At 44.7% G+C, this 19,933-nt stretch overlaps 1 protein-coding gene across 8 annotated transcripts in view; it reads right to left on the reverse strand.

The window, feature by feature from the left end:
• The window catches only part of TAOK3 (TAO kinase 3), a 240,464-nt gene that overhangs the window by 21,479 nt on the left and 199,052 nt on the right, over positions 1 to 19,933 (reverse strand). For all 8 annotated transcript variants that reach the window (XM_027863638.1, XM_027863620.1, XM_027863643.1 and 5 more), the window contains 3 exons: positions 15,964 to 16,200; positions 14,038 to 14,166; positions 10,595 to 10,798 (listed from right to left, as the gene is read on the reverse strand). In XM_027863638.1, the coding sequence (XP_027719439.1) occupies positions 10,595 to 10,798; positions 14,038 to 14,166; positions 15,964 to 16,200 (570 nt within the window). The remainder of the gene's footprint in view (positions 1 to 10,594; positions 10,799 to 14,037; positions 14,167 to 15,963; positions 16,201 to 19,933) is intronic.

Genomic DNA, 19,933 nt, shown 5'->3' on the forward strand with positions numbered 1-19,933 from the left:
TTTCTGCAGCACTTTAAATTAAACAAGGAACTTTCATATATTATCTCATTTGAGCTTTAGGGCATTTCCGTGAGGTAGGCATGACTATTTCCCCCCTTTTACAGATGAGGAAATGGAGGCTGTCCAAAGTTGCCAGCTAGGTGGTGCAGTGGATAGAGCACTGGGCTTGGAATCAGGATGACCTGAGTTCAGATCTCTGCCTTAGACACTTACTAGCTGTGTTGACCCTGGGCAAGTCACTTAACCTCTGTTTGCCTCAGTTTCCTCATCTGTAAAATGGGGGTGACAATAACAACAAAAACAACACTTTATCTTTCAGGGTTGTTGTGAGGGTCAAACGAGATAATAACTGGAGGGTGCCTAGCACAGTGCCTGGCACACATTATATAACCGCTATTTATATGATATAAATTATATAAATTTTGGTTGTTATGATGAACATGACGATTACTACTAAACCCAGGAGGCATCTCTGAGTCCTTCTGTTTCTTGGCCTCTCTGAAGAATATGACCCTGTTGACCACGCCCTCCTGCTGGACGCCATAGGTATCAGGGATACCGCTCATTCCCGGGCTCCTTGTCCCTATCTGACCAATGTTTCCCATTCTCTCATGTGATAAGGTCTTCCGTGTCCTGCCCTCTATTCATGGCTTAACCTTAAGACTTTGTTCGAGGCCTTTTCCCTTCTTTCTCTAGATCCTCTCAGGCATCTCATGAACCCCCTTGGGTTCAGCGAGGAGGTGACAGGTGAGGCACAGTGGTTTTGAAGTCAGAGACCTTGGGTTCAAACCCAACCCTGGGCACCTATTGTTGCTGTGAGCTGAGGCGAATCGCTCAACCTTTTTGTACCTTAGCGTCCTCGTCTCTAAAATCGGGGCTCCTGAGGACGTTAGCTGGGAGGGGGGCTGTGGGAGGGAGGCCTGAGGAGAGAGGAGAAGGTTTGGAGCAGCCAGAGGGTGGGAAAAGCATCCATGAGGACACAAAGAGGATTGCCCTGCTGCCGGGAGGTTTCATTTGACATTGGAGAACATAAATCTGTAGTGAAGGGCTCACCACCTCTCACCTGGATTATAGTCCTCTCCTAACTGGTCTCCTTGCCTCCCCTCCCCCCTCTCCAATCCATCCTCCACAGAGATGCCAGATTGATATTCTGAGTGCACGGGGCTGTGTCATAGGATAGAATGGGAAGCACGCTCGCCACTCCTCTGCTCAGGAAACACCCGTGGCTCCCTAGTGCCTCCAGGGTCAATGACAAGGTCTTCTATTGGACGTGATCTGATTCCAACCTGTCTTTCCAGGCTGATCACACATCCCTCCCCCTATGCTAATTCTACTAATTCCAGCCACACAGGCCTCCATGCTGTTTTTATCTATGACATTCAATCTCCTTCCTCCATGTCTCTGTCCAGGCTAAACCCCCATGCCTGGGATGGTCTCTTTTTACATCTCTGCCTCTTAGAAACTCTGGTTCCCTTCAAGGCTCAGATCAAGTGCCACCTTCTCCATGAAGCCCCCCTTGATGTCAATTAAGCAATCAACAAGTACTTACCATGTATTACTATTACTATTCAGTACTTACTATGTAAGAACCATGCCAAGTGCTCACATTCCAGCGGGGAGACAATGACAATGACTGGGTACATAGAAGATAGAACCAGGGAAGGGGTGGCACTAGTAGCTGGGGGACCAGGAAAGGCTGCCTACAGAAGGTGGGGCTCTACCCTGAAATTACTTTGTACTCATCTATCTTGTAAGTATTTTTTTATGTGAAAATATTGTCTTTCCCCAGCCTAGCAGAGCGTAACCCACCCCCCCTCCCTGAGAGGGAAGGGACTCTTTCTTTTCTTTTAAATATCCTCAGTACCTGGCACACAGTAGGAACTCATTAAATACTTCATAGTCAATAAGCATTTATTAAACACCTACTATATTCCAGGCACTATATTAAGTTCTGGAGACTTAAAGAGCAGCTCCCAGTCTAATGGGGGAAACAGACAAACAACCACGTTACACATAAGACATAGAATGCAGAGGAAATAATCCAGGGAGGGAAGGCACCAGAATTGAGAGGGATGGGGAAAGGCTTCCTGGAGATGCTGGGATTCTACCTGCAATTTGGGGGAAGCTCAGAAACTAGGAGGTCGGGATGAGGAGGGAGAGAATTCCAGGCACTAAGGACAGATAGAGAAAATGCCTAGAGCCTACGAACGGAGGGTTTTGTTTAAGAAAAAAACCAGGCGTCACTGAAACGAAGAGTGTGTGTGTGTGTGTGTGTGTGTGTGTGTGTGTATGTGAGTGTTGTGTGAGTGCATGAGTAAGTGAATGTTTATGTGAGTGTTATGTGTGTGTGTGAATATGAGTGTTTATGTGAGTGTAGTGTATGAGCATGTGTGTAAGAGTATGTGTATGAGTATGTATGAGTGTGCATGTGGGAGAGAGAGAATATGTGAGTGCATGTGTGTATATGTGAATGTTTATGTGTTATGTGTGTGAGTGTGTGTATGTGAGTGTATGTCAGTGCATGTGTGAGAGAAAATATGTGTTTATATGTGGGTATGTGTATGAGTGTGAGTATGTGTGTGAGTGTATATGTGAGTAGGTGTTTATTTAAGTATAGTGTATGAGTGTGTGTGAGTATGTGAGCGTGTATGTGAGTGTATGTGTATGTGTTTATTTAAGTATAGTGTATGAGTGTGTGTGTATGTATGTGAATGTGTGTGTGAGAGTGAGTATGTGAGTGTATGTGTATCAGTGTGTGTGTGTGAGAGACAGTATGTGAGTGTTTATGTGAGTGCATGTGTGTGTATGGGAGTGTTATGTGAGAGTGTGTGTATGTCAGTGTATGTGTGAGAGAGAACATGTGTTTATATGAGTGTGTATATTAGTGTATGTGTGAGTGTGTATGTGAGTTTGTGAGTGTTTTTTTGACTGTAGCGTATGACTGTGTGTATGTGAGTGTGTATGAGAGTATGTGAGTGTTAATGTGAGTGTAGTATGTGTGTGTGTGTGTGTTTTATAAGAAGACTGGACAGGTAGGAGGGGGTTGGGTTATGAAGGGCATTGAACACCCAACAGAGGATTTTTATATTTAATCCTGGAGGTTTATTGAGCAGGAGGGGAGTAAAATGGTCAAATCTGAGCTTTAGGAAAATCCCTTTGGTGCTTACTGGAGAAGGGATTGGCGTGGGGAGAGACATGAGGCCGGCAGACCCACCTGCAGATGTGAGGGGATGAGGGCCTGCAGCAGGGTGGGGGCAGGGTCAGAGGAGAGAAGGGGGGATATCTGGGAGATGATGAGAGGGTGAATTTGACAGACCTTGGATATGGGGGGGAGTAAGAGATAGTGAGGAGTCTAGGATGACTTCTAAGTTGTAAGCCTGGGTGAGTTGGGAGGCTGGTGGTGCCCTCAACAGTAACAGGGAGTGCTGGAAGGGGGCAAGAGGTTGGGAAGAAAGATCTTAGTTTAGTTTGGGACATGTTGAGTTTAAAATGTCTATAGGACATGTCCTGTAAGTGATTGGAGATGTGAAACTGGAGGTCAGTAGAGATATTTGGGCTGGATAAGTAGATCTGAGAATCATTAGCATAGATAACTGAATCCCTGTGAGCTGTTGAGATCACCAAGTGAAACAGTATGGAGGGAAAAGAAAAGATGACCCAGGGCATGCCACGGGCAGTGGGCATGAACTGGATGAAGATTCAGCCAAGGAGACTGAGGAGTGGTCAGTGGAAGAGGGCAGTATGAGACCCAAGTGAGAAGGATGTCCTGCAAACCCAGAGAGAAGAGAATATGGAAGAATAAAGGGTGATGTACAGTGTCAAAGGCTGAAAAGAGGTGAAGGAGGAGGAGGATTGAGGAAAAAAACCTTTGGATTTGGCAATTAAGAGATTACTGATTCCTTTGGACAGAATAGGCTTTGTTGAATGATGAGGTTGGAAACCAGACAGTCTAGAAAGGTAAGAAGAGAATGAGAAGAGAGGAAATGGAGGCCCTTATTGTCCATGGCTTTCTCAAAGAAAGGAAAGGCTGGTGGGTACAAGAGGATAGTGGGGACAGAAGGATCAAGTGGGCATGTTTGGAAGCAGGTGGGAAGTGGGGAGGAGAGAGGGAGATTAAATATGCATGAGAAAGTGGGGATGATGGGGGATGGGGCAGTCTGCTGGAGAAGTCAGAATGGAATGGGAGTGCTTGAACAAGGAGAGAGGTCAACTTTGAGAAGGAGGTTATGTCTCCTCGTGGGAGACAGGGGTGAGGGAGGAGACAGTGGCAAAAGGCATCTGGTTGGAGATGAGGAAAAGTAGAGAAGAGAGAACTCGAGGTAAATGGCCTCAATTTTTTCAATAAAATATGACCCGAAGCTTTCAGTGGAGAGGGATGGAGGAAGGGGAGGTTTGAGGTGGGATGAGAAGACTTGGAATAGCCACTGGCAGAGTGGGAGAGTGAGATGAGGAGGGAGGTATAGTAGGATTGCCTCACAGCAGTGAGGGCCCAGGGAAGGTTGTATGACAAAAGTTTATAGTGGGCCCCGTCAGAATGGTTGTGTGAGCCCATGTGTAGGTGTGAAGGTGATGAACGGTGGGAATGATCACAGGTTGAGGCTTGGCAGGGCACGATCAGTGATATGACAAGGGGGCTAAGGATTCCAGAAAGGAAGACGGCGTGGAGTCAAACTGGTTCACCAAAGGGTCGAGATGGGCCAAAGAGGAGAGTGTGATCAGTGCAGAGGAGGTGGCCTGGGAGAGAGCTGGGGCCACGGCCTATTTGAAGAGTAGGGTTTTGTGAGGGAACGGGAGGGAGAGGTGGAAAGCCAGTAGACTGTGGTTTGATCAGGGGATTTCAAGATTCTTAAACACGGAGATGGTGTGTTTGTGGGTGACGGTAAATCAAGGGCATGACCCTTTTTGTATGTGGCTGAAGGAGGGTGGAGAGGCTCATGGGAAGTGAGTGTTTGAAGAACTGGGAGGTTAGAGTGTTTGGAGAAGAGTCAATATTTATGTTGAGGTTCTCTAGTATGAGGGTGCGTCTATTGAGTGACTTGCCCATGGTCGCACATTTAGCAAAATGTCAGAGGGGGAACTTGAACCCAGAACTCTCTGACTCCAAATTCAACACTCAATCCATTAAACACCACCTGGCTCTTCCTGTCTAATCATAATAGTTAATAATAGCTAGCATTTACAGAGCACCTACTGCATGCACAAGGCACTGTGCTAAGCACTTTACAAATAATGTCTCATTTGATCCACAAAACAACCCTGGGAGGGAGGGGCTGTTATTATCATCTGTATTTTACAATTAGGAAACTAAGGCAAACAGAGGTTAAATATCTTCCCCAGGGTCACAAACTAGTAAGTGTCTGAGGCTGGAATTGAACCCAGGACTTCCTGACTCTGGGGACATGTCTCTACTGAGCGAACTCGCTTCCTAAAGTATTATGTATCATATGTGTTTGGATGTATATACGTATATGTAGATACATCTGTCTGAAGTATTATATGAATAATGTATTATTGTTGTTGCTGTTCTTTAATCAAATCCCTCAACAGTGTTGCCTGAAAGCTTTCACAGGAGCCATGGTAAATAAGGATGGTGGGAAGAATAGAGAGAGAGACACAAAGAGAGAAAGAGAGGAAGAAATAGACACAAAGAGAGAAAGAGAGGAAGAAATATACAGAGAAAGATAGACTGAGAGAGAGAGAGATGGAGAGAGAGAGACAGAGACAGAGAGAGACAGAGACAGAGAGTGAGACAGACAGAGAGACAGATAGTGAGGATGGGGGGGAGAAAAAGATAGAGGGATAGAGACAGAGAGAGATAGAAACAGGAGACAGAGGGACTGAGACAGAGACAGGCTGAGACTAAGACAGAGAAAGAAAGAAAGAAATAGACTGAGACAGAGATAAAGATGGGGAGAGGGATGGAAGGAGGGAGAGAGAGAGAGAGATTCCAGCTCCTAGAATAAGGCTTGGCCACAACTGCTGCTTGTTCTCTCTACCCCATCCCTTTATTTCAAACATATCTGAATTGTTTGTGACCTTCCCAAGATAAACACAATATGATCCAGAAGGAAAAGCTCCCTATATAATAATACATAACACTAATCACAGCAGCTCAGGGGGCAATGTGTTGTAGAGGCTGGAGAGATGGCCCAGAAGCCAAGAAGCTGTGGGTGCAAATCCCTCTTCAGCCCCATTGGGCTCTGACTCTGGGCAGGTCAGCTTCTCTCCCAAGTCCCCAGGAACTCTTTGAGATGCTCAGCTGCTTGGGATGGAGGGAGTTTCACAAATGGGAGTTTTCATAAGGAGACTGGAGACACTACAGGCCTGGCCCAACAAAGACAGCTACATTTGGGTAGCATTGTAAATTTTCCAAAGGAAGGCAAGCTCACTGTGTGCAGAGAGGCTTCTCCACCCCTGACTTTCTCATCAGATATTCATAATAACTCTTTGCTTAAAAGTGGCTTATTTTATCTTCTTCTTCCTTCTTTTCAGCTATTTACTTACCGGGTCCTGTTGTGTCTACCTTAGAAACATCTTTCCATTTTCTTGGTCACCCACTCACCCCTCATCTCCACTGCTTGCAATCCCTAGATTTCCTCCAGGCTCAACCTCCTTGGCAGTGAGGTACACTGGAAAGAATTCTGGCTTTGAGGTCAGAGGTCCTGGGTTTAAATCTCACTTCTGCTACTTATAAATGGTTTCCTTGGGTAAGTCTTTTAAGTTCCCTGCCCACCTCCTCCTTCCCCTGCCTTCGGCAACATGAGAGAGTTAGACTAGATGGCCTTTGAGATCTCCTCTAGAGCTGAGATCTTTGAGCTGGGTTTCACTATAACTGGTTTCCTCTGTAATCTTTTGCATTTTATTTTATGCATTTAAAACCACAATTCTGAGCAGGGGTCCATAGACTTCGCCTGACTACCCTAAGGACCCAAGATCCAAACAAAGGCCAAGAACCCTTGCTCTAGGCCTACCTTCTTCACGAAGCCTTTCCTGATCCCCCAGTTGTTAATGTTTTTTCCCCCCTTCCCCCTTCAAATTAGCTTACCCTTACTTATCTGTTTACACATCCCATTTCCCAGTAGAATGCACATTTCTTGAGGACAGGGACCATTTCATTTCCATATCTCCAGAGCTCAGTGCAGGGCCCCATACATAGCAGGTACATAATAACTTACTAGAAAAGCATCCTAACTGGTCCTCCTGCTTCTAACTCCTCCCCTATCTAATCCAGCCTGCACTCTATGGCCAGATTAATCTGCCTAAAATGCAAATTTTATCATGTCCCTCTCTTCCTCAAGATACTTTGGTAATGTGCCAGCTCCCTCAGGAGAATGTCCTAGTTCCTTATAGTAGCTCTCATGGCCATCTACTTTGGCCCCATTCTTGTAACTATGCCCCAGTCTAATCTGTCCCATGAACAGGCCATTTTCAAGTCTACCTTCATGGTGGTTGACTCTATCCTTCTTGCCTGGAGGGCCGCCTTCTCCTTCCTATCTACCTTCATCTCAAGAGATCCTTTAAGTCCCTGCCCAGCTCAGCTCTCTCCATGAAGACCTGTCTGCCTTCTTTGTTTCTCCTCATATCCTCCTTGATCTCCTAAAGAATTAAATATCCCTAATACCCACTCTTAGATTCTCCATGGCCCTTTCCGTGTACCTCTCTTGGAGCCTTGTAGAAGGCAGCTAGGTGGCTCAGTGGATAGAGCACTGACCTAGGAGTCAGGAAGACCTGAGTTCAAATCTAGTCCCAGACACTTACTAGCTGTGTGACCCTGGCCAAGTCATTTCACCCTGTTTGCCTCAGTTTGCTCATCTGTAAAATGAGCTGGAGAAGGAAATGACAAACCACTCCAGTACTTTTGCCAAGAAAATCCCTTGGACGGTACTGGCACGCTGTAGCCCACGGGGTCATGAAGAGTTGGACATGTCTGAACAACAATGACAACTCTTGTGGCCTTGATCACATTCTGAGGCCATATGGTAGAAGGGAAAGATGGCTGGATTTGGAAACAGAGGCCCTGGGTTCAGATCCTGGCTCTGTCATTTACTAGCTATATTAAAGTCACTGACCCTTTCTGGGCCCATTTCCTCACCTGCAGACTGAGGAGTCTGGCCTGGCCGTCGTCTGAGGGGCCTTGTGGCTCTAAATGTGTGTCCTGCTTCACCTGTCGAATGAGCCCGCAAGTTCTTTGCGGTTGCTGAATGAATGAATGAATGAACCCTAGGTGTTGTATATGGTTATTTGATGTCTTCTTGGGGTTAGTTATGTCTTCCCAAGGGGATTACAAATTCCTTCACAGTAGTTAAGGAACCACAGCCTTTTTCTTCCTCAGATGGGAATTTCTCCATGTAATAAAACCTCACTTGTATTTTTTTTACTTGTATTTTGTGGATTTTGACTCAACAAAAGAAAAAAATTCCAATCCCTGTGTACTTTCTAATGTGATTTGTGGCTTTCAGTGGCCTTACTAGATCAAAAAGGAAACTGCTAAGTGTGATGTTTCCTGTACTAGACTTCCCGTCATTAACAGTCTGTATGATTGGATTATACAGTGGTTTGGCCGGCATCCATCTTGCTCTCCTCCTGGGTCTCCCGGCCTAAAGTCTCTCCAGCCCATCCCCCACTCAGCTGCCACACTGACCCCTCCCCCCTGCCCCATTCAATCAACTCCAGTGGTCCCTATTCCTTTCAGGATCTAATATAAAACCCTCTTTAAAGGCCCTTCTTAACCTGGTCCCTTGCTCCCTTTCCAGTCCTCTTACACCTAATACTCCCCTCCTTTCTCAGATTCATAGACACTGGGATCCTTGCTATTCCTTATACACAATGTTCCATCTCTGGACTGGGCATTTTCTCTGGTTAGTCCCCACACCTGGAATTTTCTCTTTCTTCATCTCCAACTCCTGGCTTTCCTGGCTTCCTACAAGTCCCAGCTAAAGTTCATCCTTTAATCTTAGTGTCTTCACTCTGAGACTACCTCAATTTAACCTGTATGTATCTTGTTAATATATTTTATTGTTCAGCCATTTCGGTTATGCCTGACTCCCCGTGACCCCATTTGGGGTTTTCTTGGCAGAGACACTGGAATTATTCGCCATTTCCTTCTCCAACTCATTTTTACAGATGAGTAAACTGAGGCAAACAGGGTGACGTGACTTACCCAGGGTTACATAGATAGTAAGTGCCTGAGGCCAGATTTGAACTCAGGAAGATGAGTCTTCCTGACTCCCTGGCCAATGCTCTATCCATTTTGTCTCTTCTACTGGACTATGAGCTCTTTAAAGGCAGGGTCTGGGCTTTTTTTTCTTTTTTTTCATTTCTTTGTATCCCCAACACTCAACACAATGCCGGGTACATAGTAGGTGCTTAATAAATGCTTGTTAATGGACTTGGGTGAGAATTTTGGACTGGGGAATCACAGAATTTCAGAATTGGAAGGCATTGTAATAAACCATTATGTGAACGAGAACTCCCTGTACTTCGTGCCCAAATGGTCATCCTCTGTTTGAAGATCTTGTGTAAGGAAGAAGTCACTACCTCTCATGGCCCCCATTCCAATTCTGGACAGCTCTCACCATTTAGTGAGTTTTTCTTTCCTCTCTCAGCTCCCATTCCAATTTTGTACAGCTCTCACCATTGGTGAGTTTTCTTTCTCTTAAGATTAAATCTGCCTTTGTACCTTGGCCTCTCTGCTCCTACTTCTGACCTTTGGTACCATGGAGAACAATCACGATCCCTTGTTTCACCAGGTGATAGTTTTTCAAATACCTGAAGTTTGTGATCGGGTAATCCCTAAGTCTACTCCAAGTTACCGATCAACACTTTCACCTGATCCTCACAAGGCATGACTTTTTGGCCTTTTGACATTCTGCTTGCCCTCCTAGAACCACCCTCTAGACTATTAATGTGCTTCCTAAATGTGTGCCCAGAATGGAATACAATATTCCCAAAGCATTCTGATTCGGTGAGACCGTCACTTTCTCATTCTTGCCTCTCAATGTAGCCTAAACTTTCATGACCTTTCATAACATACAACTGATTCACTTTGACCTTGTGGTCCACTATAACCCCCAGAGCCCACCCAGACAAACTGCTGTTGGAACACTTAGTTCTGGGTCCTAATTTCAAATGAATTATTTGTGAACCCTTGGGCAGTAGTAGTGGAGAGAGAACAGGACTCAGGGTCAGGTAGACTTGGGGTCCAATCTTAGCCCTGAAACTTACTCATGGCTCAACCCTGGGCAATTCGCATAACTCCTCTAAGCTACTTTCTTTATCTGTAAAATGAGGGATTTGTATTCAATGACCTCTAAGGTGCCTATGGTTCCTATGACCCCTCATTCTTCATCTGGAGAAGGAGGATTTGGGACCAGATCTCTGACATCCCTTCTCATCCTCCGCTTAGGGGTCTAGGACTCTTCTTTTTATGAATCCTTCCCAAGGCTTGGAGCAGAGCGCCAGACTCATTGGAGGTGCTCGACAAATCCTCATTGGACCGAGTTAAGAAAAATCTCTCCAAGGTGCTGCCTCCCCATGGAGGCTCACACACAAGGACAGCGGGGCTCATTGTGGAGGCCAGTGGGGTCAGAAATACCTCCCGGATGTTCTGCTGCTCCATCTCGTGCCTTTTGAGCATGGCTTTCCGTTTGAAGGAACGGCAGTGCTTATCATAGTACAGTCTCTGCTGGGTGAGGAGGTGGGCTTCCTCTTCGGCCTGGCTGTGCTGAAGGTTCTCCTTATGCTTGGATATACGCTCTTGCTTCTCTTTCTTGGGTGTGCTATGGTCCTCATTCATCTCCTGTACGACCACGAGACCACCAGGCCCAGGGAACAAAAGGAAACACATTCAATTGTGGTGAGATAACAGCATCGATTTAGAGCCACTGAGGGCTTTAGAGACCCCCTGATTTTAGAGATGAGGACACTGAGACCCAGCAAGGGAGGTGACTTGGCCCACGGTCACATAGCTAGGAAGTGTCTACAGAGGGATTTGAGCCCATGTCTTCCTGACCTGAGCTATTCCGCCATGCTGCTTCCAAGATAATATCTTCCAGGACACAAATGAAAGGTTGCTTGACTCAATATGCCTTCTGACATCTATGGTTCAGTTTAAGTCAAACTCAAACTAGTCACTTACTAGCTGTGTGATCCTGGGCAAATCACTTTACTTCTAAAGGCCTCAGTTTTTTCATCTGCAAAATGGAAAAGTTAGACTTGATGGCCTTTCCAACTGTATATAAAGGATCTTAGAATCCCCATCTAATTTGGGGCAAAAGCTCTTGTCAGGATATCTGTGGATTTGGGTTCCACTCCCCTATTCTACGGTCAATTACCTGGATGATTTGGGACAAGTCTGAACTCTCTGTACCTAACTTTTACCTGTAAAAGAAGAGGACCATATTATAAAGTCCCTAAGGTCCTGTCCAGCTCTAAAATTTGATGATCTGTGAGGTCACGTCCCCTCAAGTATTAAAATGCCAATGATGTGTAAAGTCCCTCTTCCAAACTTTCAAGAAGCAACACACAATTATGGCACAGTGGCCTCCAAAATGGAGGCTGTGCACAAGTAGTGGGTCATGGTAGGACCTCAAGGGATGTGTGTTCAACCAATCAGAGCATGAGAAGATGGATTAGATTGGATGGATTAGAGCTTGGGAAGATGGGTCACTGTCATTTCCCTACCCAAAAAACTCCAGTGGCTTCCCATTGACTCCAAGATCAAATATTATTTCACCTTTATCTCATCCTTTAAGAAAAAGCCTATTTATATGTAAATTTATAATGAACATAATTAATATACATAAGCATATATAATTTGCTGTTATACACAAATGCAATACTACATATATGTAGTTTATTAAAAGGTAAATGTTCACATATTAGGGGCAGATGCTCAAAAATATTTATTAATGGCCATATGCAATCAAAAAAGTTTGGCAACCACCCCTGTAGAGAACCATGTGGGAAATCCAAAAGCAGAAAAGACTTGGGGAAAGTAAGGGGACCAATGACTCAACTTCTGATCATCTATGTTGTTTCCAGTGCAAAGCCTGCTTTCAAAATGGCACCATTGATGACCTTTGCCTAATTATCTGCTTAGTTGAAATATATTTTGGATGGCCATATCCTTTACCTTCTTGTTTGTCAACATTTCACATTCTATCTCCATTCAAACTCCAAATCTAGGAAATTCAGACACTTTATCCCTTGCCTGTTGCACTGAAGGTCATTTAAAAAAAAGCAGTTTGCTTTTAGTGTGGAGGAGGGTTACAAGTCAGAGGTAAGCAGGGGTCCACTGATGGGGGCTTTCCAGTTTGCCCCAAGCTAAGTTTTCAAGGTATGGCTTCATAATTTTTGTTTATAGTGAATCCACAGATTGACATCCTCATGTTCAAATGTAGGTACAAAGACTCATTCCAAAGCCAAGTATAAAGTCATTTTTAGACTAACCATTATTTGGATTTATTTACCCTTTTGTTCTTCTCCACTGATGGGGATCATTGAGATTTGCTTCATTCTAAGAATCACTTACTTTAATCATGCCAACATGTTGATTGGTAAATACATACAAAAGTCCATTCTCTCCCCCCAGTTTTACTTTTGAAGGGGTTATTGAGTTGGTAGGAGAATGTCTTCCAGGTAGCATAGTGGACAGGGTTGGATCTGGAGTCAGGAAGACCTATAATTTTGAAACCTGCCTCAGACATTTACTCAGCTGCATGACTCTGAGGAAGTTATTTCATCTTCTTTAGCCTCAGATTGCTCATCTGTAAAATGGGGATAATCACCTACCACCCCCACACATCCCAAGGTTGTTAAAAGTGCAGAATGAAATCTTTCTTTTTCTTTTTTTGGCTAGGCAATGGGGTTAAGTGACTTGCCCAGGGCCACACAGCTAGTAAGCGTCAAGTGTCTGAGGCTGGATTTGAGAGAATGAAATCTTTCTAAGAGCACTTCAAAAACTTTAAGGTACTATACGAGAGCTACTTATTCTTTTCTTATCTATTTCTTTCTTTTCCCCTCCTGGGGCTGTCCTCGGTGGCTTAGGGTTTTTATTCTGCATTGCCACAGGAGAAGATGGGGAGATTTCAGGCTATGGTCTTTGGGTGTCCAAAGAAGGTTGAATCTAAAATGGTCTCTTGCCTAAGGCAAGGAAGACTGAAGCCCGTGTTCTTCAAGAGGATCTTTTCATTTTCTGCAAGAGCAGGACATGCTAACAGCAAAGATCTCAGTGCAATGAGAACAAGGATTAGGCTTCCTGGAGTCCCTGAAGGAAATGTTGCTGTAAGACATTCTAGGAGCATCTAGGTTGCTGCAATGATCCTTCTGTTTTAGCCATATCCTGCTACTAGGCTGTAAGAATTCTGTCATTCCCACTAGAATGTAAGTTCCCTGAGGGCAGGGCTATTTTGGCCTTTCTTTGTATCCACAATATTTAGTACAGTGTCCAGCACATAGTTTTGGTGTTGTTTGGTAGTTTCAGTTGTATCTGATTCTTTGTGACCCCATTTTAGGGTTTTCTTGGCAAAGATACTGGAGTGGTTTGTCATTTATTTCTCCAGCTCATTTTACAACTGAGGCAAACAGGGTTAAGTGACTTGTCCAAGCTTACACAGCTAGGAAGTGTCTGAGGCTAGATTTGAACTCATGAAGATGAATCTTTCTGATTCCAAACTCAGTGCTCTCTCCACTATGGTGCCCCCTAGCTGCCGGCACACAGAAGGCCCCTTAATAAATGTCTGCTGAAAGAACTGGTCATTCAAGTCAGCAACTCTCAAGTTTGTCTCTTTCACTTTGGTCTGCCTTTCCGGGACTTTTCCTGGCAGGTCTGAGACAGGGGCAGATCAAATAGAACTTTTCTCTCTCTGTACTTTTGATCAGAACTCAATAGAATTAAAGTCATAATAAAAGAGTGAGCTCTTGGCTCCCACCATTACATTAGACTTGACTAATAAGGCCTAGAGGCCCAGGCTGTTTTCTCTCTGCCCTGCCCCATCCCCCCAATACTTTGGACTGGTAGGGTCTTTGGTCACTTGCCTCCTTTATTTTTTCTTTGCAAAGCTTATATTGTTTCTTCTGACTTTCTAAGAAAGTTGTCAAGTCTTTCTTCTGCTGAGCCAAGATCTGTTGCTGGAACTTCCTTTCATCTGCTGCAGCCGCCTTTGCCTACAGAAAAAAAACAAAACCCAAAAACCCCCACTATGTTATTCAAGTAGAATCTAAGACAAATACGCCTCCAACCCAACACTTGGTTGTCTCTTTCCAAAGTGACACAGAAAAAGTGTCCTACTGCAAAGCCATTTGGGGACGATGATTAGAGACAGCAATAGAGAAATGTCCAGAATGAGTCTTCCTACTTCTGAACCAAGACAGAAATGTCAGATTTCATCAAAACTTTACTTTCAAAAGACGAAATTCTGATTACAGGAAGATTTATGCAAGCCAGCTATATATAAACAAGTGTCTATGGTACACCACCGACAAATTGACAGCATATGGGGGTGGAGGAAGGGAGAAAGAAATTGAAAGCTCCAGAGTGGGGTTATTAAAATGATGGACCATTTCAATGACATTTTTTTTTCTTCTTCTAAGAATCAAGTTTTGCCAGGATACCAGCAGTCCCTAACTTGGGAATAGGTTATTTTCCAAAAATTCATTGGTAAGCTCGGAATTCCCAAATCATTATCCAGAGAAATAATGTTGGAAAGAGTGGTTAGGTTCTGGGGCTAGCCTGTAAAAATCTATGTGACCCACAATGGACCAGAAATATAAGAGCACAATGCCAGGTATAATGATTCTATAGGAAGTCAAATTCAGAATCACAATTTGGGATTCCAGGTATATATCCTCCTGACTTCCCTAGAGACCAGGCCTCTCTATCCCTCCCTTGCCTTTAACCTTGTAAGCAAGCCATTGGCAGTAACTCTTACAGCCTGGGATAAGGGCTCCATTAAAGTTGGGGAGGATAAGGCCAGTGATGGAGACAGGGACTCTAGTGAGGGATATTAAGGCTTCCCCTCCTCCCATCCCCCTCCTTCCAATCCATCGCCATAGGTATACACAGAACATGGGAAGGGGTTGGCCCCTGACCTATGTATAGCTCTGCAAGACTCTGCAGGAAAGACAAAGGTGTACACGGGTAATGGTGGTGGATTTCTGGGCACCTAAGAATGAAGGTAAGATTTAGCTCTATCTCAAAAGACAGTACAGACCTAAGCCATCCTAGCTATTTTATAGTAATTGAAGAACTGGGCTGTGGATCAGGAAAGAGACTTTTGCAGGAAGAAATGAGAGGAAGGGAAGTGAGAATATGGATCTGAAGTCATCCCTGAGGGTGGGGGAGTGACAACCCTAGGAAGGGTTGGAGGAGCAGGTGGGGTGGCTGCCTTCCTCATTTTCCAGACCATCACCAGTGCTGACTCTGAAGACCCCATCCAAGACCTACGTGGGGGAGGGGAAGGTGAGAAGTAGATGTTGAGGGCACAGGAAATAGTCTCAGGGAGCAGAAGACCCAGTGGGGTAGGGGAAGTGGGGGGAGAAATCCTAAGTACTGGGGAGTAAAGAAGAGATCCTATGGCCGCAGGACCACTCAACTTCTATGAGACATTTAAGCCACGTATATGGAAAGTGGGTCCTGTGGGCAATGTTCACACCTCAAGGATTTCCTTGTAAATCATCTTTAGCAAAATAAGGGAGTTGTGTAGCTAGGGTTTAATTTTTTCTTAGGCTCTTGTTGCAATAAAAGTTAAATAAATACATATGTCTTAACACCATGCCTTGAAGACCTCAGGGCCAGGGTGCCATCGGGAGAAATAAGGTGACAGACTCAGGCTCCAGCCTGGGAGCATTTCCGCCAAGCGACCCGAAGGCCACCTAGAAAGCCAAAGTGTGGTTATGGAAACGCCTGTGAATGCATGCTAGCTGGCCCCAGTTCCAGCCCCTCTGGGTGCCCCCCTCACTGACCTCCTTCTCGATGATGGCCACTTGCTTCTTGGCCAGCTTCTCCAGCTCGATGGACGCATTGTTGGCGTGCGTCTCCACCTCCTTCTGCAGCTTGAGGCGGTGCTCGTCCATCTCGGCCTTCAGCTTGTTCTCCAGGGCAATCAGCTGCTTCTGGTGCTGGCGCCGCATCCGCTTATATCCTGACATCTGTTCCCGCAACTCGTTCTCCTGCTCATGCTCATGGATCTGCCGTGTAACCTACGTTTGTGGAAGAGGCAAAAGCCGGGTGAGGACAAGAGGGTTCATAGCATGGCAGGCTTAGAGGCGGAAGGGACCTCCAAGGCCATGGACTCAAGCCTCGTAAACTGACAGGTGAGGAAACTGAGGCCCAGGCAGGTGAAATCCCTTGTCCAAAGTCACAGGATCATAGACTTAGAGGGTGAAAGGACACCAGAGGCCATCTAACCCAACAGTCTCATCTTACAAATGAGGAAACTGAAGCCTGGGGAGGTGAGACAACTCAGTCACACAGCTAAATAGTATGTGAGGCAGGATGGGAACCCAGTTTCTCCTGGCTCTGGGCCTGGGGCTCTGCACCATGCCAAGCTTCAGGGCCATGACTGTGGGACACAATGGGACATCCTCGCAAGCTGTCAAGGAGAAGAGCTGATAAATGGGCCTGAACCTTCTGGCATGGTTTAAGTGGACCCTGTCCCCTAGCACAGTCATGGGGACCGCAGAACCCTTCTGAAGAACAGGAGTCTAAGAGTTAGAAGAAACTTTAGGAGTAATGTAGGCCATCCCGGATCTGGACAAACATCTCTGTGAAATGTCCCCAACACTCTGCCTGGACTGGAAGAACTCTGGTAGAGGGGACACTACCTTCCCCCCAGGCGCAGCCCCATCGCATCTTGAACAGCTCAGTATGAGGATTGGTTCCCCCCCGACGTTCAGCTAAAAACGGTCTCTTGGCAACTTCTACCCATTGTTCCTCAGGAGACAAACAGAACAAGCCTTCTTCCTCCTCTGTACAACAGCCCACGCCCAGTTCTTTCCCCTGAATTCTTGGATGGCAAAGTCCTCCTGCTCCCTAGCCATCCTGGTCACCCCTAAGGGATCCCAATTGGTCAACGTCCTTCCTAAAATGTGGTGCCCAGAATGGAAGGCAGTCTTCATGCCATGGGATCCCAATACTAGTTTATTCTTCATGTTGGCTTTTTGGGGGGATGTAAATTCTTCTTAATGTGAATTTAAAACACACATGCACGCAAACTCACAGCAGAGAAACACTGAAAACAAAAACAAAAACTCACTTAGAGGGGCCTGACAGCTTTCCCTTTTAAGCCACCTGCTCCATTAGAAAAACAGATGAGACATCATTAAGGTAATGAATGTATCCATGAAAGCTCCAAAGAGAAGGCTGCTTATATGACTTTCTGATATGGCTTGTTTAAAACAAACAAACAAACAAACAAAAAACATCCTACACTTAACAAACACCAAGTAAAACGAGCATTTCCATATATAAACCTGAATGCAAAAAGGGGATTGTACACGAGACTGTTGATCTCTATTCTATGCAGCTTATTTTTCCTCGTAAGTAACACTGAACATGTTCCTTTCTAAGCTGTCCTGATTGTCTGCGCTTCCTTCCGGCCTTTAGGGTTCTCTTTAGATATAGACTCGGCTTGGTAACTTCTCTCTCAGACCACCGTCTGTCATGGGTCCCCTAAACCCCATAGTTGTGGATCTTAGTTTTCCTCTTTCTGCCTCTCTTTTCTGTTTCCTAGATCTTCATTCAAGACTCTTACAGGGGTGGAGAACCTGTGGCCTTGAGGCTTTTTGACTGTTCTCTTAACATTCCCAATCACTCCCACCTTTATTTTCTCTCACTCATTTTATAAATGACTGAACTTCACTTGAAACAAAGAACCTCAGCAAGCATCCATTTTTGAACCGTTTACTTTTAACATTAATTTTTGCATATAGTATTTCCATAATTTCCAAATTAGTAGTTAACACTCTTTGAGGGCTCCACTATCCCTCCCGTTTTATAAATTCATCTGTATATTCTTTTACAGGCAGTACTGCACAGTGGAAGGCAGCTAGGTGGCACCATAGCACATGGTGCGATGGGCCTGGAGTCAGGAAGACTCATCTTCATAAGTTCAAATCTGGCCTCAGAAGGACCACTAGAGGATAGCTGGGTAACCCTGGGCAAGCGTCACTTAACCCTATTTGCCTCAGTTTCTTCATCTATAAAATGACCTAGAGAAGGAAATGGCAAACCACTCCAGTATCTCTGCCAAGAAAACCCAAATGGGGCCAGGAAGAGTTGGACCCAACTGAAAGAAACAACACTGCAGAGTGGATAAAGAGTCCACCAGATTGAGCAAGGAAGACCTGGGTTCATGGCCTACCTTTGCCACATCCCGTCTGTGGGACCCTGAGCAAGTCACTTAACATTTTAGTGTCTTAGTAACCCTCTAAGGTGATAAGCTTCAGATAAGGTAGGTGCTTACATGCATTGGTGGAGGGGTTTCCTCACCTGGGAGTATCCTATACCAATGAAGCCAATCTCTATCCTACTATTTTACTCGTTTTAATAGTGGATACAGTATTTCTGTCTCTGGGCTTTGGTTTTTTCCTTTTTGCTTTGTTTATGTCATCTAAACCTTTTCAAATCACATTGCTGATATTTTTCAGCAGTATCACAGTATTTCATTAGACTGATTTATTTGTTAGGTATTTTTCAGTTTGGATCCATGATTTACACGGAGTTGGGGAGCTCCTGGTCTGGAGGCTCCTTGCATGCACCTACACAACTGGGCTGTAAATTCCCAGTCTTACAGAGTTGTTGGGGGTGGTGGGGTGGTGGTGGTCACTGAGCCCTTGAGTAACTGGCCCAGGTTCACATTTGAAGAAGGACTAGGACCCAGGTCTTCCTCACTCATAGGCTAGATTATCCCAGACAGTCTTTCCCTAATATATCACAGGTTGTTCATTCATTCACCAACCATTGGGACCAGAGTTCATTTCCATTTTTTTTGGACAGTTACAAATAATGCTGCTATGTATATTTTTGAGCAGATATCTTCTAAGATACACTCCCAGTGTTATGGTAGATAGAATGATGGATTTGGGGTCAGGAAAATCTGAGTTCAGATCCTTCCTTAGGCACTTACTAGCTGTGTTACTCTGACCAAGTGCTTAGCCTCTGCCTTTCTCAGTTTCCTCATCTATAAAATGGCGACAATAAATAAATAAATACAAATAAAAAATAAACCAACCTCCTAAAGTGGTTGTGAAGAGAAAAATGAACTGATATTTGTAAAGTACTTTGCAAATCTTAGTGTTATATGAATGCCAACTATTAATATTAATTATTATTGTAATATTCCCAATAATGAGATCTCTCAGTCATCTTAGAAAAATCATGGATGACTATGCAAAGACCTCCTCATAATGTTTCCCGCACATCACATCAACCTTCTTCCGTCTCTTCATTCCCCACCCCTACCCCATAACTTGTTTCTCCTGGCCACATCCTTTCCTGTCTTTTCAGGTGGATGGGTCAAAGTGCTTTCAGGTACAAAGAGCACCTTGTTCACCTGCTTCCTTTAGAAGGTGTCCCTGTGTGCTAGACTGAGGCCTTTGGAACAAAGGCATGCTGTTCTGTAACTGGAGAGTATTATCAAAGTACGCCGTTAAACATTAGCTGATCTTTGACAACTTTCCAGCTGAAACTCACTCTAAGGTTCGTGTTCATTTCTCTGGCCTAAGTAGACACAATCTTCTTTAAAGTGTGGAGAATAAGAGCAGAAGAACAGATGAAGAATTAAAAAAACAGAAAATGCCCTTGGAAGTGCTGCTCATTTGAAAGGGGAGCATCTACAGAAAAACTGTCCATTGACTAGCAAACAAAAGAAAATGGATAATCTATTTATAGGCCATAGATGAATGACTTTAAAAACTGGGGCGGGGGGGAGAA

Source organism: Vombatus ursinus, unplaced genomic scaffold (genome assembly GCF_900497805.2).
Source record: "Vombatus ursinus unplaced genomic scaffold, bare-nosed wombat genome assembly UNPS02001287.1, whole genome shotgun sequence".
Taxonomy (NCBI): Eukaryota; Metazoa; Chordata; class Mammalia; order Diprotodontia; family Vombatidae; genus Vombatus; species Vombatus ursinus.